The sequence below is a fragment of the Solanum pennellii genome, chromosome 1, assembly GCF_001406875.1.
Source record: "Solanum pennellii chromosome 1, SPENNV200".
NCBI lineage: Eukaryota > Viridiplantae > Streptophyta > Magnoliopsida > Solanales > Solanaceae > Solanum > Solanum pennellii.
This window is the reverse complement of record NC_028637.1, coordinates 48,154,758-48,173,627: the sequence shown is the minus strand read 5'-3', so window position 1 is coordinate 48,173,627 and position 18,870 is coordinate 48,154,758. Positions and strand designations below refer to the sequence as shown.

Below are 18,870 nucleotides of genomic sequence, written 5' to 3'. Positions count from 1 at the left end.
GTTAATTGTTACAAATTTTGTTTCATTCGTGCTTGTTTGGCCTATGTGTTTATATACATATGTTTTTGCTTTAAGCATAATTGGTCCATTATTCTGTTACAATGTTCTAGAACATCAATCCAATTTTCAAACCTTCCAAAATACTATAACTCCATTACCAAAATACGTTCAAAATTACTCCAGAACTTTAAAAAATTATTAGGTCATCATTCAAATTCACGTTGACCTCGTTATTTCTTGAAAATTATTTTCCACACCTACTAGCAGGCGTTACTAAACATTCCTCCAATTTCAAGCAAATATCAAGATGCTTGTTTCTCCGAAAGAGATTTCCAATTGAACCAAACCCTTTTTTCTCGTTAAAATTTCAGTTCACAATAAACATTTCTTTTTCATTTGATCATTTTCTAGAAACTCACCTTTTCTTTGAATTTTGGACTAGTTTGTTTAAAAAAAACACATGTTATTTGTTTTATATGTTACTTTGGTTGATTATTATGATTAATGGACTAACTTTTTTATTTTTGAGTTGTTTCAGAAGGAGAAATTGATTTGTGTTGGTAATCAAACTTGCTCACTTCACCAAAGTATCCGCTGGCAGAACATTCATATTTTACACGGTCTAAGGTCAAGGGAATCTCTACAGACTCTTCACTTCTTACTTGGACTACTAAAAGGACTCGTTCAAAAATGGATCCCACTATTCACACTGTTGCTTCGTCCGAAATGATCCCCACTTCATCGATCGCGGCCAATCCTAGTGCCTCACTAGCGACAGAATCACCTACGGAGGTCATTGCTCGTCTAGAGCGACAAATTAGCACATTGAATCTCCTGGTAGCTCAATACCAAGCTGCTTCTCCGAATCAACCACCTGATGCTCGCGCAAGGGGGTCCATGCCACCTGTATATCCTACTTCGACTGAGTTTCATCAAGGAGATCACTTTGCCACCTTTCAACAAACTCAAAGCGCCTCACTCACTAATTCAACTCAGGATACTCCTCTTGTATACACATTTTCCCCTCCAAAAGCTCCAACGGTAACACATCACACTCCGCCAGTGTACACTTATGTCACTGCTCCACCCGTTACCAAGACTCCAGAGTTTCACCGCCCATATGTAAATCACTATGTTAAAATTGAGGGGGATGGAAAATCAATTGATGCTGAAATGATGAATAAGAAGATGAAAAGTTTGGAGGATGCTATGAGAGGTTTTCGTGGGTCCGATAGTAGCCAGAGTGTTAGATACGAAGAATTGTGCACATTTTCTGAGGTTGAGTTGCCACCCGATTACAAGATTCCAAAGTTTGAGAAGTTTAGTGGATCAGGAAATCCATTCTTTTACTTGAAAATTTACTGTGAAAAGTTGATTGGCATTGGAAACAATGAAGGGATAGAAATCAAGTTGTTCAATCAAAGCCTAACTAGAAAAGCATTGGAGTGGTACTCTAAGCAAGATGTGACCAAATGGCGTACTTGGGATGATCTGGCGAATGCTTTTGTGGATCACTACAAGTTTCATATTGAAATTGCTCCCGATAGAATTTCTATTACCAAGATGAAACTCAAGTCGACTGAATGCTTTCGAGAATATGCCATTCGTTGGAGAGAAGAGGCTGCTAGGGTGCACCCACCTATGGAGGAATCAGAAATGATCACCTACTTCATTCAAGCTCAAGAATCATAATATTATGAGTGAATGGTGACTATGGGTGGAAAGGCATTTGCTGAAGTTATTAAGGCTGGAGAAATGATTGAAGGCAGTCTCAAAACTGGAAGAATAATGAGTTACGCTTCATCTCAATTTTCTAATAGAACCTATCAAACTGGTTCTTTTGGAAAGAAAAGGGAGAAAGAAGTTCTGATGATAACGACCCGAGGAGCTTCATCATATAACCGTCAACCACCTCCAGGCTATCCTAATTCACAATACTATGTTTGCAACAATCAAGCAACATTTCGTTCTCCATGACCGATGCAAAATTCTCGAAACAATGCACGTCGTCCTAATTTTGAGAAAAAACCTGCTAGTATCTTCTCTAAATTGAGCGAGACACGGAGTCAACTTTTTGAGAGAATGAAAGGCAGGAATACTTCATCAAGTGGAAGCCAAGACCGTGAATACTTCAGCCGAGTGGTATGACCCAAGTAAGCGTTGTGCTTATCATTCAGGGGTTGTTGGTCATGATACCGAGAAGTGTATCACTCTCAAACACAAAATTCAAGATCTAATTGATAATGAGGTGGTAAAACTCGCTCAAGCTCCACCGAATGTGAATACCAATACGTTACCCAAGCATAAGGAGTAGTGGTTAACATGACCAGTTTCAAAGAAGAAGCAAGTTTCCTGAAGGTCGCACTTTTGTCAGCTTTTAGTCTAGCATTTAGAGTTTGTTATTTTATTTCTCTATAATCACACTTTTATCGCTTTGTTACATTGTAATCTTTTGTTTGGTTTTGATTTCCCTTTTAAGCATCTTTCACTTGTAATGAACTACGTCTAACCTGAATTCTCAAAAATGAGATACTAGGCGGCCTATGTCGGCTTCGGTCACCCCTTTATCCCTTTTTAATGTTTTCTTGTACATGAACTACGTCTGACCTGAATTCTCAAGAATGAGATACGTAGGCGGCCTATGTTGGCCTCGGTCGTTTTCTTAGTTAAAATTTTTCTAATCCTGTTAATCCTCGAGAGTTGGAACTACGTTTGGCCTGATTCCTGCTCAACGGGATACGTAAGCGTCGCGCCGGCTCGGTCTTGTTCCCCGTAAATTTTTCATTTCCCTTTATAATGAAAACTGGGGCAGATTTTGAGAGGATCTCAAAATTCATGAGAAAGAGAAATTTATTTAGTCCAGAATCAAGGATCACTTCAGAGTTGCAACTGGGGCAGAATTTTCGAGATTCACTCAAAAATTCAACTGAAAACTATAGAATTTCAAAGTTTATGTTATCTTTTAAACCGTGACAGAATTTTTGAGGAGGTCCTAAAAAATTCCATCAAGTGGCATTTCAAGGCCAAACAAGTTTGTAATCCAGAAGGCAAAAGAGCATCAGGATGGCAAGACAAAGCCAACTCGGATCAGTCTCTCAAAACTAAGAATTTTTCTTTGGATGCAGGAACTATAAAGTTACAACATATCATTAGACCCACAGTGTCCTCATCATGACTCAGATGATTTCTACTCTTGCTCATATTTTAAAGTTTTCATTTGAATTCACTGTGACTTACACATTTTATATTTTTACCAGATGGGATAGCTTGGCGCAAGGGTGATGATCATAAAACGTTATTCAAATCAATATAAGATGAAAAACTTCATTTGAAAACTTATCTTTTACTTTGATAATTTTTGCTACTAATTACATCTGAGCTTTGCAGGTGTCGTCAAAATTGGAGTCGAAATTTCAAGAGATCCTTTCAACCAGACATTCACCAGACAAAGGACACACACTAGTCCTTATCCAAAAATTTTATTATGAAGGATTCCTGACACCAAGGAACCAATCCAAACTGACTTTTATCCTCTATTTTATTTGAAGAGTTTTTTTTTTCAAATCTCTCGTCCCTTTTAAAGGCAAAATTTTCATTCTTTCAAAAAAGTTTTCTTTAAGTTTCAAGTTCGAACTACGTCAGACCTGATTTCTTATTCCAGCAAGATACGTAGGCAATCCTATATAAGGATTCGGTCTTCCTAATGTTTCAAATTACATGCCCCAGAGGAAACTGAGGCATGTTTTTGAATTAGTCATTCTGGTGTCGTAAAAAATTTTCAATTAAGTACTCTTGGACTGGAAACAGGGGCAACTTTTTGAAATAGTTTAAAGTTATCCAAATCTTCGTTCAACTTCAAGTTTCAAAGATGACTTTTATCAAACCAATCTTCTCTTTACACGAAATTCCAGATTCAAAGTAGGGACACATCTCGCCTGAGATCCCTAGTTGGTATTTAAAGTCTCCTTTCAAAAGTTAAAAGTTCTCGATTTGTTCTTCCAGAATCTCGCGTTCTCTATGGATGCCAGATTGCCGTGACTCATTCAAAAGTCCTGACATTTATTAAGTTTCCTGTTCTTGTCTAATAATTTTTTATGAGTGCAGCGACAACAGATTTGTAATGACAACTAAAGAAATCACCAACTTCACAAACTACAAAAGTTGCTCAGATTACTCTGTCACAACCTGATTCTCTGATTTTGGAGCGTCACTTCCTTCAACGTGACACATTATATTATTGGAGCGTCATATCCTTCAACGTGACACGTTAAGTTATTAATGGAGAGTCACTTCCTTCAACGTGACAAATTAAATTATTATTGGAGAGTCACTTCCTTCAACGTGACACATTAAATTATTATTGGAGAGCCACGTACTTCAACGTGACAAGTTGAATTATTATTGGATAGTCACTTCCTTCAACGTGACCCGTTAAATTATCATTGGAGAGTCACTTTCTTCAACGTGACAAGTTAAATTATTATTGGAGAGTCACTTCCTTCAACGTGACACGTTAAATTATTATTGGAGAGTCACTTCCTTCAATGTGACACGTTAAGTTATTAATGGAGAGTCACTTCCTTCAATGTGACATGTTAATTTATTATTGGAGCGTCACTTCCTTCAACGTGACACGTTAAATTATTATTGGAGCGTCACTTCGTTCAACATGACACACTAAAATTATAATTGGATCGTCATTTCCTTCAGTATGACATGTTATACCAGGTTTGCACAAATTATATTTGTATAGGCGTTACATTTTTCACTCACAACTTTTTTTCCAGACTTTCCAATACGCAAAGTGGCGACTCCCTAAATTACAATTTTTTTTTTCAAAATATAACAAATTGGCCAAAGTTGCGAAATCGGCTTCGAAACCCTTCAGTTTTTGAAATCGGGTCGTAACATAGGGCAGGGAACAGGTCAAGGCAAGCTGAGGAGAATTTTTCAAGGAAGAGAAGTACTGAAATGAGGAATAAGCCCAAGTTTAAGAAGGGACTCTCCCACCAAGGGGAGTCCAAGGGTCGCTGTGATAAAGATTCTGATCCCAGAGTTAAGAGAAACAATGAAGTAGATAGACCTTCGTAGAGGCCACCTTGTAGGAAGTGTGGCAAACTACATGGAGGAGAGTGTTTGATGGTTTCTAACGCTTGTTACAGTTATGGAAAATCGGGTCAAATGATGAAGGATTGTCCGTATATGAGAGGTCGAGAAAAAGGGAAGGAGAAAGTTCAGTCGAATGGTCCAAGTGAAGAGGCTCCAAAAAGGAAACAATTCTTCGGACTCTAGACTAGGGGTGTAGGGGAAGACACCTATGGTGATGTCTCGGGTGCGTAGCCTTAATTCATTTTTCATGTGTATGGTTTTATGCACTAGTATGAAGTTCATGTGTTGGAGTCATCATGTTGGTAGCTGATTTATCTTACTTATGTGTTTATTTATGTTGTATGCTTTGATGAGACTAGTTTAGGAAAGAGTTCCTTAGTCTATTCGTGTGAAACTTCTAGTAGGTTTCAAGGATGTGCGCCAACCTGCTAATATGTGAATCAGATTTTCATCAATAAAAATCATTGAATTAGTTAGGTATGCATATGTTCTATAGATGATTGGCATTGTACTAGATAATTAGAAGTGTCATTCGGGGACGAATGTTCCTGGGGGGGGGGGATAACGTAACAACCTGAAAATGACTATGCTAAGTAATGCTTAAACGTACCTAGAATGGATGGATTAGACCGAGTTCACACGGCTTGTTGCGTGTAGAACCAGACCTCAGAGCCTATTCAATATCCAAGCCAACCAACATGGTGAGTTAGTTGATCTAGGCAAGGTGAGAACCACCATAGGGCACCAGAATTGAAGAGATTCACCTGGATGAGATTTACCGACTTAAAAGAGGTAATTTTAGGTTTGTAGGGTCTAGGGTTAAAATGATCTTTTCCAAGCTAGGGGTAGTATTGTAATTACCCTAAATATTTAATTAATTAATTTAAAGAGGAGGGGCAATTCGGGTAGGGATTGGCCGAAATTGACTTTTTTTGCATGTAAGGCTTCACCCAGGCTCGAACCATGGTGGAAGAAACATTTAGGTCGATTAATTGGTGATTATAATCTGATTTTGTAGGGGCTTGATGGTAATTTCACTTACCCATAAAAAAATCAGATTTTTAAACAATTAAGAGAAGTCCTAATTTGACAAAGTCTCCACCTAATCTCCTAATACTAAGCTAACTCAATTAAGAGAAGTCCTAAAGTTCATCAAGAACTTGAACGCTCAAACTCAAAAAGAAAATAAGCTTCAAAACGAAAAGCAAAAACCAAGTTCTCTAAGGATTGTGCTTGTGATTTCGGTAGTGAGATGTTGTCTTAGTGGGGGGATTTTTGTTGCACGTAAGAACACTTTGAATGACTTTAGGTATGGGTTTTATTCCCTCTTGTTCCCTTTCCAAGAGACCCCTAAGGTTCATATTATTCACAATCAAAAACTAAGGTTGTCCCCGTTGCATGCCCCTGTCATTAGATCCTTTGAAAGATTCAAGTATGCGTTGGTATGACTTGTGGTACATGATTTTAGGGCTGGTTGTGATTACGTGTTTGAATGTGTATTCGGAATTATATGTAAATGAAAGAAGTGTTCCCGAAAATGTGTGATATGTTAACTTGTGGGTGCACGTGTGTACTGCGATTTTGGTCTCAACTTGAAGCATGGAATTTGACATGTTAAATTGTTGTATTTTATGTGTATGAATATGTTAAAAACATGATGTTCATATGAGTTCAAAGTTGCTGAATTTAATGATAATTCTTGATTGAAAGTAACCTTGAAAATGCACCTAAAGATCTCCCTAAAAACTACTCGAAATATCTTAATGTTTAACGTGAAAGAGGGTGAGAAAATGGACTGCAAAAAGGTGATCAAATTCCCGAATGTAACAAGGAAACTCACCTAAAGATGAACTAGATGCTACACGAAAATTTGTCCTAAATCTAACACTTAAAATTTGAGAAAATGGACTGCAAAGAGGGTGAACAAATTTCCAGCATTCTGGAAATTTGTTTTTGGCAGCTTACTGTAAAAAAGTCACGTTAAAAAATATTTTTTTAAATGCATGAGGTCAGTGGAGATGGAACCCAAGACCTCACCATATACATGTTATAAAAAAATAAATAATAAAATGTGGTAAGGGGGATTCGAGAAGGGGTAAAGCTCAAGTGAAAAGTTAAGGAAAAAATGAAAGAAAATAAGTGAGGCGTGTGGGGTTCGAACCCACAACCTCTTGGACGGATGAACGAGAGATGAGAAAAATGAAATAAAAAAATAATAAAAATGAGGTATATGGGATTCGAACCCACAACCTCTTGGCAGAATGAGAAGGTAAGGAGAAAATGCAATTAAAATAAGATAAAGGTGTGGGGGTTCGATCCCACACCCTCTTAATCTATATGAATGAATCAAGTAAATAAAGGAAAAAGAAAAGAATGTGGGCGTGGGGGTTCAATGTTGGGTCCCCCAGGCCGAAATGTTCACGGCAAAAATAAAAAAAAAGAAAAGGAAAGAAAGTGTAAGCTTGGGGAATCGATCTCGGGTCCCTAGCCAAGAAGTTTATGACAACGAAAATCATAAAGATAATTAACTAAGTTTTATACAAAGGATTTGAAATAGGGTTCCCTTGCCCAATTCCGTATTGACACATAAGTCTTACGTGATTAAATTATTAATGAATGCTGGCTATAAGAATCAAATTGAGACCTTGGCATACTTAAAAGATGCATAAATCTTGTACCGCATAATCTTGGGCAATATGAATCACTTAAATGAACTGTGAATGAAGCCTCATGGCTTGTGTGTGTGTACTCATAAGTCCAGCATACGTTTATAAAGTAACTAAACCTAAGATGTTATGTGATGAATGATGAGACCCCAGAAGGGTTAAGTAAGAGTGTGAAATACACTAAAAGGCCAAGTGCATTGCAATATGATGAAATGAACATTCACATAAAAAGGGGTGAGTAATTATGAAGGGCAAGTGTGCTAAGACAAATGAATGTGGTGACAACATGATAAGAGGATAATATGAAATATGAGAGCAATCTCAAATAAGCCTAAGTAAATGTTACCAAAATATACTCACCTATGAGAGTGTAAAGTTAATAAAGAGACAGTCTCTATGAACACTCTAATGAAAGTGTTAAAGTTAATGCATACTTAATACAAATGATCAGATGAGAAATCATCTAATGAGCAATGATGTTCTCATGCTAGATGCCACCTTCTATGATGTATGAGATGAATGTACTTTATACTGAGCACCGATAGGCTAGCTATGAGTGGCGATTTCTTCTTTTGGGAAGGCAGAGGTTAGTGTAATTCTCATGAGATGAGACTGTCCATCCAGACAGGTATGAGTCTCCTTATATCTCCTAGTCTTTGAACATATGCAGCTAACATAGGGATCTAGCAGGGTTCAATCCCCTATATACGCTAGCAAGTTTTTGGTTTCACTTTGGCCGGTGATTCCACCCTCTTATTGGTGTGGGGTAAACACAGAATTTCATGGAGCTCACATGATCTATGTCGGTTAAAGTTAAAGTTCTCAAAGAAAGAATGAGGCCGCCTCATGTAATTCACACAATGAAATGAACGATAACAAAGGTGTTTGGTTTGGATAATGAAGAGGTGAACTAGACTTATGTAATGACACTAGGTCATTCTTAGTCATTGCATAGTGAACCCAATGAGAGTCTTAAACTACATTATAGGCATAGCTGATGTTTACACTAGCCTATGAATGAAATGAAATGAAGTACGTATGAATGAATGAATCACATACAACTCTTTAGTTTTAGGTGCAGGCACAGGTAGACGCTAGAGTTTACGAGATGACGCTGAAGCTATCCGGACACGGTAGGCCCTCATGCTTTCGAGGACGCTTGGCCGTTATATTCTAGCTTAGATGTAGGCTAGATCTAGTGGAGCATGTTCCACTAGAGTTTCTTTCTCAATTATTTTCAGACATTGTATTGGTGCCATTCTGGCAACTTTATATTTTATGCAGATATGACTATTTCATTCAGTTGAGTATCTTGGTATTAGATGGTTGTTGTGAATGATTCTGAACTGATGTAGATAAATCTTATAGGAGTATAAAGTATCCTACTAAAAGTTTCAAGTAACTAAAAGTTTCAAATTTTCCGCTAAAATTAACCTAGATGGTGTAACGATGACGTATGTAGGCTTGTCTGCAACCTCTTAGAGGTCAACGATGCTGGTTTCGGCTAGGGTCTAGACTCCAGTTTTGACAACAACGGGACTCCATGCATTCTCACAATCTCCTTAAGATACAATTCATATTCCTTCGCTGAATAAGTGGTTTTGATGGGGATAAAATGGGCAGATTTTGTCAATCTATCCACAATAATCGATATTGAGTAATTTTGCCTCCTGGTACAAGGCAAACACACAACAAAATCCATACTGACATCTTCCCATTTCCAAGTAGGAATGGCTATATCTTGAGTTAACCCTCTCAATCTTTGATGTTCAACTTTGACTTGTTGACAATTCAGACATTTAGCCACAAACTCCGCTATATCCTTCTTCAAACCGTTCCACCAAATAGACCTCTTGAAGATCACGATATATTTTGGTGTCACCCGGATGAATGGAATATTGGGAACCATGAGTCTCTTCCAAAATTTGCCTTCTCAAGTCATCAACATCCGGCACACACAACATACCATGATACCTAAGCACACCATCCCCCCTACCTTGGGAGAATGACTCATTATGCTTACTAAGACCCAATTCCTTCAAATCCATCAATATAGGATCAATATGTTGCTTAGACTTTAGATCAACCACTAGAGATGACTCGGAGTTATGATAAACCGTGAAACCCCCTTTTGAAGAATCTTCTAATCGAGCACCCAATCGGGCCAATCTATGCACTTCTTTCACTAACTCTATCTTAACATCATCAACATAAGCTACACTACACATAGAAATTTGACTCAATGCATCCGCAACCACATTGGCTTTTTCGTGATGGTAAAGGATACTCATATCATAGTCCTTCAAAAGCTCTAACCACTTTTTTTATCAGAGATTTTAGCTCTTTTTGAGTGAACACATATTGGAGACTCTTATGGTTGGTGAATACATCTACGCGTACCCATTATAGATAGTGTCTCCAAATATTCAAAGGAAACACTACGGCCGCTAATTTGACACACTTGGAAATTCTATGACTTATACTAGAGCCTTATATGTTGAGTAATGATGGTTTTATACATAAGTATAGATAACTTGGTTGAGAATTATTGGAGCCATTACATCAAAGAAAAGCCTTAATGTTCGGAAACTAGAAAAATTTAACTAGTTAACGTCCCTAGGTTGAGTGGAGGTTTCGGAGGGTCATATGAAATCCAAAACTTGTAAAAAGAAATGAATTTAAATAGGTAAAACCTAATTGATATATGTGGTGAAAATATTCAGGTCCGACCCCCCTCCCCCCCCCCAAGGATCGCCCGACGGGTCCACGAAGGTACCCCACATTGGACTAAGCAAGCTGCCAAGAGGAAGCTGCTTTTGTTCTTTGAGGGAACAAGTCTGCGTCGCGGACTTGGTTCACCCAAGGTCAAAAACAATTCTCGTGTCATGGGTAGGTCGCGGAATCCACTGTTACAAAATTAATTTTGGAAATCTTGCGGGAACAACTCTGCGACGCGGACTTGTTCCCCGACAAAAAAACTGAAAATAGAATTCGAGTTTGACTTCATTAAATAGTAAATCCAAGTGAGGGGTGTTTTGGGTATTTTATGGGAGGGTTATATATTAATTTTGCTTCTGTTTTCCCTCACAATCACTCACTCAAATCAAATATTAATTTTGCTTCTGTTTTCCCTCACAATCACTCACTCAAATCAAAACCCCAAAACAAATCCCAAAAGCTCTTCTTTCTCTCTACTCATCCCCCATTGAAGAAGCTTTGAAGCTTGAAGAAAAAGACCCAATCCCTCAAGTTTCTACTCAATTTCATGGCTTTCTCATCTTTAAGGTATGTTTCCTTTCACTCTTGGGATTCCTTTCCCCAAGAGGTCCTTCAAAAGATGATTTCTAGATTCCCCCAAAATATGGGTTTTACTCCTCACATGGGTCTTCTTTCTAAAACAAAATTGTGACGGATTATGATGAATTAATGTTGTTTAATCATATATTGATTGTTGATTGATGATTTCCTATGAGATTTCCCTAGAACCATGTCTTCTCCCCAATTTTATGAAAACTTTTTGAGTTGATATGGTGAATTATGAGGATTATGAATATATATATTGAATACATTGTTGTTAATTATGTAATTGCTTCTTGAATTTACCTTGTTTGTGTAATTGGTTATGTATTCTTGGTAATGGAAGTATGAAGGTTCTTGTAAGGTCAATGAGGTATGTTGATTGGTTCTTCTTGGATTCAATTATGAAGTATGAGTTACTTAGATAGTAATGCTCTTATGTCCAATGTGTGGGTTTGATGTTGATGCCAAGCATTCCTCATCCTTAACCCTAGACTATTGAATTGATTATGAATTATGCAAGTGCTATGATTGTTATATGATTGAAAGTAGTTTTTCATGATTATAATAAAGTGTTAAGTGAAAGGTTTACTTACTTATGAAGTGGTTTTCATAGTGAAAGGATTGTTCTCACTTGTGAGGACCTATGAGCTATATATGATAAGATGTTTACATAGGGGTCTAGAAGAGACAAAGGTGAACTTGTATTGTGAAATAATATGGATACTAAAGAGAATAATTCCGTAGCACCGAAAGGGCATGTAAATGAGATGGAGGTCTCACATTAGTATGTACGGCCTCCCACATGGGTTTCCTCACGTTAGTAAGTCCGGATTCCCTAATTATGTGTTGTCTCATGAGAGGGAAACATCCACGTTAGTAAGTCAAGGTGTCTAGCAACAATCTCCTTAACCCTTAACTATGTGCCCACATAGGACTCTAGCTTAGTGGATCAACCTAGATAACTACGTACGAATGGTTACACCTTAGGCAAGTGTTAACCCTCTCTTTCGGTGTGAGAGTAGAACACCGGATTCCATGTAGCTCACATGGTCTCATGTCGGTTATTGCACTTCTTTCCCTAATGTAAAAGTAAATGAACAAGTTAAGTATGTGAACTCTTATTAGGTATGTCTTGAAGGATACAACATAGGGTGAGGGAGGGTATGGGACTTCTCTCACTAATTGCACATGTGGATCCTAAGGGATGGTTCTAGTAGTGTTCTTTTTATGATTATGACTGTGATTATAATTATGTTGATAAGCTATGAGTAGCATTCATGTATTTAATCATGTTATGATGAATTATGAGAATATGTTGTAAGTATGAAGTGGGTTGCTTAATGTGATATTTTGCCTTGGATAGGATTATGGGGTTCTATCTTTGGCATTGCACAAGTATTGCTTGGATGATCTTTGTGTTGGGTTACTATTATGTTGAATCGACTTATTATTCTTCTTATATATGCATGTTGAGTTAAATTGATAAAAAGCATGATTTTTGACTAAATTGTCCTTTTCTCATGCATCGATAATTTTTGTGCACAGGAGCCATACTTAGTACATGTGGTTTGTACTAACCCATATATTCTCCCTTTTCCCAAACATTTTAGGTTCGGGCCATTGAGGAAATTCGTGGTCATTGAAGAAGAAGACTTGGCTCTTTCCAAAGTCAATTGGTGAATCCTCATGTGTTTCGAGGATAGAGCCAATCATCAAGCCTTATTAGTTTTGTCTATGTTTTGAGACAATTATTCCATCTCACGTTGAGACTTTCATTGTAGCCTATATGGCATATTATAATAGATTAAAGTCTATGCCCAAACTATTATGATTCATACTCTTGTAGATGGTTTATATATGAGACAGGACTTTAGACTTCTATATGATTTGTTATGATAAAAGAGAAGTCTATGTACACTTCATATGTGAGGAGTCTATGTAAACTCCACACGTAAAGTTTTTAATTTTTCCAAAATTTTGACCTATGATGTGCTATGATATAAGCTAAGGGCTTGTCTTAGTCCTCTTAGAGGACGACGCCGGCGGTTACGCCTAAAGGGTGCTTTGGGTCGTAACAAACTTGGTATCAGAGCATCAGGTTGCGAAACCTTAGGATTGATGTCTCACTAAACCACGTCTATGTAGGGTCTTATTCATAATTGTGAAGCGCGCCACACTTACGATTGAGAGACCATGTGATGTTTAGGAACTATCACTCTCTTGTTATTCCTCAGTCGTGCCTAAGAGTCATAACTCTATCTAGTCTTATCTTCTTATCCTTTTATTGTGCTTATAGGCAATAATTACAAAGAGGAACAATTCTCGAAAAGCCAGAGAGGAGAATTTGAATGAGGCGGTTCCCCCTCAAGCTCCTCAAAACCCTCAAGTTCCTATTGAAGAAGGGGCTATGTCTACTGTTGAGATAAGGTCAGCCATTCATAGCTTGACTCAAGTATTGGCTACCAAGTTGTTAGGGATGCAAGGGTGCAAGTGCACCCCAATGCTAATACAACCACTTCAAGGATTAGGGATTTAACAAGGATGAATCTTCTACTTTGTATGGTTGTATGGTGGAGGAGGACCCACAACGGTTCGTTGATAAAGTGTTCAAACTTCTTGATGCTATGAGTGTTTCTTCTCAATAAAAGGAGGAACTAGCCGCCTACCAACTCAAAGATTTATCTCAAGTATGGTATGAGCAATGGAAGGATGAGAGGCCGGTTATAGAAGGACGGATTACTTGTGGAGCTTTCAAGACGAATTTCCTTGATAGGTTCTTTCCCTTGGAACTAAGGGAGAGAAAAATTCAAGAATTCATCAACCTTCGTCAAGGGGGTATGAGCATGAAGGAGTATAGTCTTAAGTTAACTCAACTATCCAAGTATGTTTCTACTATAGTTGCAAATTATAGGGCCAAGATGAACAAATTGGTCATAGGGATATCCGATCTTGTGGTTAATGAATGTAGGTCGGCTATGTTGATTCCTAGCATGGACATCTGTCATCTCATGGTCCATGCCAAACAAATTGAGAAGCAAAAACTTAAGCAAGTTGGTAGAGAGTTACACCAAGTAATCCTTTATCTCCAAGTAACCTTTCACTTGGAGAGTTAATCTCAAGTTTTCAAAGAAGGTTTCATGATCAAAGTTCTTCTTCTTCAATCTAGACTTGGGTTCTTTATAAAAACATTTTGAACGATTAAATCATGATGAATTAAGGCTAATACATTGGTTTGAACGTGTTTTACTCCAGTTTCATGATGAACCCATGTTCCCTCCCTAAATCGATTTAGTCCTTGCATGGGCTTATAACCATGGATTGTTAATGGATGAATTGTGATTATCTTACATTGAATTGCTTATATCTACTGTAATTTATGTTAATTGATTATTAATTTATGATGAAGTATCCATGTGGATCCATGTATGAAGATTTGAACAAAACTAGCGCATGTTCTATGTGTTCACTGTAAGTAAGTGCGGATTCATGGTGATTGTTATGGGATTTCGATTGGGTAAAGATCATGGTAGATACTTTATTAAGTTGATATTATGAATAAATTGTGGTTATGAACCCTTAATGATCGAATCAACGAAAACTTGGTAAGATTGACCTACATGCTTTAACCTATAGCTTGATGATTCTGCATGCATATTGTGAGATTCAATTATCTTAAAATGAAGGTTAGTTACTTCCTATGATGTAATGTGATTATGAATTATATATAATGGATCTAATGTGGATTAATGCATGATAGTTTGAATAGGATTAACATATGTAAATTTATCCTCCATGAATTCCTAATATGAAGCATGTTACAGTGATCTAGAGTTTATTGGCAAATATAGTAGGACCTCGTCTAAGCTATTATTTCTTGAAGCTACTGCCCTATATCGGTAGTATTGACAAAATATGACTTATAATCCATCCAAGTGAAATTGGTTGATGGTCTATGTCCTTCTACGTTCTAGTATGTTAATGTATTGTACTAGTTGTAACATGACCTTGTAGTAGATTATGCTTAACTTCATGTATGATTATGGTACCTTAATATACTTCCCTATAATTGATTCATTGATGAAAGAGTAGTAATGGTCAATGATGACAAAAGGCTAAAGGATTGGTAAGAATTCCTTTACTCTTCTACTTCTCTATTTTTTTATAGTAATATTGATGAAGCCTTGTATGGAATTGTGTGGTATGATCCACTTATGGTGGCAGTGTTTACTTTATTTTCAATCTATATATGTGTTGACCATGGCCTTGAAGGCAAATTTATAAGTATATGAGTGTTTGGTTATGACTATTACACTATGAGCCGTTTATGCCTATTTTCCTATTCTAGTTGTGGTCTAGGTTGTATGGATATCTTACTAGCATGTGTATATATGTTAGGGTAAAGTTTAAGTTCTGCCATTTATGAGTAAAAAGGGTTAATAATTCATTACCTATGTACCCCTATGTGAATGCATGAATAGTACATGTGAGGAGTCTTAAGTGCAATATGAGGTTGGCTTGTCTCCTATGCTACTGTGTGTTGTGTGATTTATTCTTGAAAGGGTATTATGGTCTAAGAGGGTGGCTTCCTCAACATGTTGTTGATATCCATTATGTGATCGTGTGGACCAATGTACACACACACTCACTTTACATGCATGTTACAAGTAGTATAGGTCATGGTGTCTAAATGGAAGGTAGTTCTCATATTCACTAGTGTCTACTACTATACATGTTAAGGTGATGTTTATGGAAGAATGATTTTTTTCCCTTAGCTAGGGTGACTTGATAGGTGTACTAGTATGGGCAAGGGTATAGGACTTTGTTATGCATTGGACATGTGTACCTTAATAGGATAGTTCTAGTTTATGTTTCTATATGTATGAATATTAATGTATGAACATATGTGACTTAAGGTATTATGTTAAAGGTTTTCTCACATATATGTATACATCCACACATGAATGATGATCTAGTCAATAGAGGATACTTGAAAGGTGTGCTCAAGTGTATCCTAAACTAGATAGTGCTAATACATATGATATGTCCATGTGAAAGGATTTTCTGACATGATTTAGGTTGATGAACTTTCATCTATGACCTATGAGCTAAGCATATGAGGGGACGAATCTCCTAAGCCTATATTTTACAAAGTAATTTTAATGAAGGTTTTTAATAAAGGGAACATAGCTTAGCACCAAGTGAACTTGAATATGAGTGTGTGTCCCTTTCAAATGTGGAAAGGTAGGTATACCATAAATCTCATGAGGTGGATAACCACAATGCCTCAATAGGCATAAATAGGGTTTCCATTAGTGAATAACTATAATGCCCCATTGAATAAAGAGGGTTTTCACATATATGCATCCAAGTTCCATAAATATGTTGCCACATAGGATCTAGCAAGTGATATCACTTAATATGATAGCATGATACTCATGTATTACCTTGGAAAGTAAGGCACCATATTTTGGTGTGAGGGGATGACATCAAATTCCATGTTTGGCTTACATGGTCTTATTGTCGGTTAAGGATATATTTGTTCTAAAGTAAAATAGACAATGGAAGTAAATGATAAGGATCCTAACTAAACTGACCTAAGGGTAGTTGCTTAGTGTAGGTGCGGGTATGAGACTTCACCTATACATTGCACAATTGGCTCTTGAGGGAAGTCCTAGGAAGGTGTTCTAATGCATGTCACGATGTATATGTTCTTTATGCATGGCTTTGTAGTGTCGATCTACTTGTTATCAGGATGTTCATGGTATAAATATATGAGATGTGATCTTATATTTATATGCACTATGTTGGTCTAAATGACTATGTGATGAAGGTCTTGTATTGACATGAATGAAGTTGTCTTTACTTGATATGTGAATTTATGAATTGTATGTTAAGGTTTGTGGTCTTTTGAAGAGTTAACTAAGTATGTGTGAGGTTATGGGGATTCATATGTACATTGAACTTGTATACTAAGATTGGGGTCATGAACAAGGTCTTATAATGAGGAATATGAAAAGAAATAAAAGTGTGTGCAAGTTGGATGTAGCTTACTGTAATTGTCCTACGGTATTGGCTTAAATATGTCTAACTTGTATTATACTCCTATGATGGTATGTGTTGTCTTGTGTAGATGATATGTATGTTTCCTTTTGGCCTTCAGGTGATGCATTGCACCAAGTATCGCTAGAGGGTTACTTGGGAGGTTAATGAATAAAAGGGAAAATAGCTCACTGTTAAGGGAACAAGAGCTCACTTCAATGTGTCTTAATGTATTAAATCCTATATGTGATCCTATGAAATATTTGGTCTTTGAATATGTTTATATGATGTATGTGAATGATATAAATTCTATTGGATAAGGGATTTATAAAGATTTACTCAAAAATGCATGAACTATGATTTCAAGAAAATGTCCTTTTTAAATGCATGTTTTTTGCATGGTTTCCATACTTAGTGCATTCTTGTGCTAATACAATTCTTCTCTACTTTTTAAACAGAGTGTAGGTTACGGATACTTAAAGGATGTCTATGATTGAGGAGCTTGATAGGTGATTCCGAACCTCAAGGAAAGAGGTCCTTAAGTTCCAAGGATTCCCTACTCATGTCTTAATGTAAAGTTATTTAAATGTTGTATAGTTATGTCTTATGTTTTAAGGGTCATGTCCGTAATGTATTCTAATGTTGTTGAGTATAAGATTACAAAGAGACTTAGAGTCTATATATGTATTATGACTTATATTTTATATATATATGAAGTGATGTTTCTTTGGCCGGTAGACCACCTTCCATCGGTTTTACTTTGGCCGGTAGACCACCCTCCATCGGTGTGAGGTTTTACAACACCGTATTCCCCACTTAACTCTTGTGGTCTATGTCTGTCAAATTGAGTGTTCCCTAAGCTAAAATGAATTAATGAAGTATAAACTAACTAAGGTGACTTGAAAGGTTTGACTTAGCCTAGGTAGGGTATGAGACTCTACCTATGCGTTGCACTACTTTGCCTTGAGGGGAGCTTTAGGAATTTGATATTATATATGTATATGCTAAGGATGTGAATGATGATCGTATGTTGACTTTACATGTAAATGATATCATAAGGTAATTGTTATGCTTATGAATATGTATTTGGTCCATATTGTTAAGGTATGATGTTGTGTATTATTAAGAGTCATCTTATGTAAAGTTGGGCATTGGTTATGGATTCTTGTTATGTTACTTTATTAAGTAAAGTTATGGGGCTTTGCTTAGTTATTGAACTTGTTGACTTGATAGGGATTCATGAGTACTTGTCTTGCTTATTATGCTATGGTAACTTTTATTCATGCTTGTGATATTATTCCTTGATGATAGGGATGTAGTAGATGATGGGTTGTTGTATGGTGGTATGCATGTTACTTACTCTGCCTAAATAAATATGTCTTGTTGCTTGGTATGGTTTGTTTTATTATGCATAAGACTTTCAAAGGATAAAATGGCATGATTTAACTAAATCTTCTTTTTAGCATGATTTGACATCATATGTGCATATGGTCTCATACTTAGTACAAGTGGGATACTAACCCCATTTTCTTAATTTTCCCAAATATTTTAGGTTCCGGTCGTTGACGGCTCATTTTAGACGACTTGAAGAAGACTTGGATATTCTCTGCCATCCAATTGGGTAGGTCCTCACTTTCCGAAGGCAATACCAATATCGAGCTTATGTTGTTGTTTAGTTCTAAATACTTATATGTTCCTTATATTTTCATTTGAGTACGATTTGTATAAACCTATACGTGGCTTCTTTACATTGATG

At 36.8% G+C, this 18,870-nt stretch overlaps 1 protein-coding gene across 1 annotated transcript; it reads left to right on the top strand.

The window, feature by feature from the left end:
• Nucleotides 1-690: 690 nt before the first annotated feature.
• LOC107020879 lies at nucleotides 691-1,692 on the top strand. Its single transcript, XM_015221410.1, has one exon. The coding sequence runs from the start codon at nucleotides 691-693 to the stop codon at nucleotides 1,690-1,692; it is 1,002 nt and encodes a 333-aa protein (XP_015076896.1).
• Nucleotides 1,693-18,870: the final 17,178 nt, after the last annotated feature.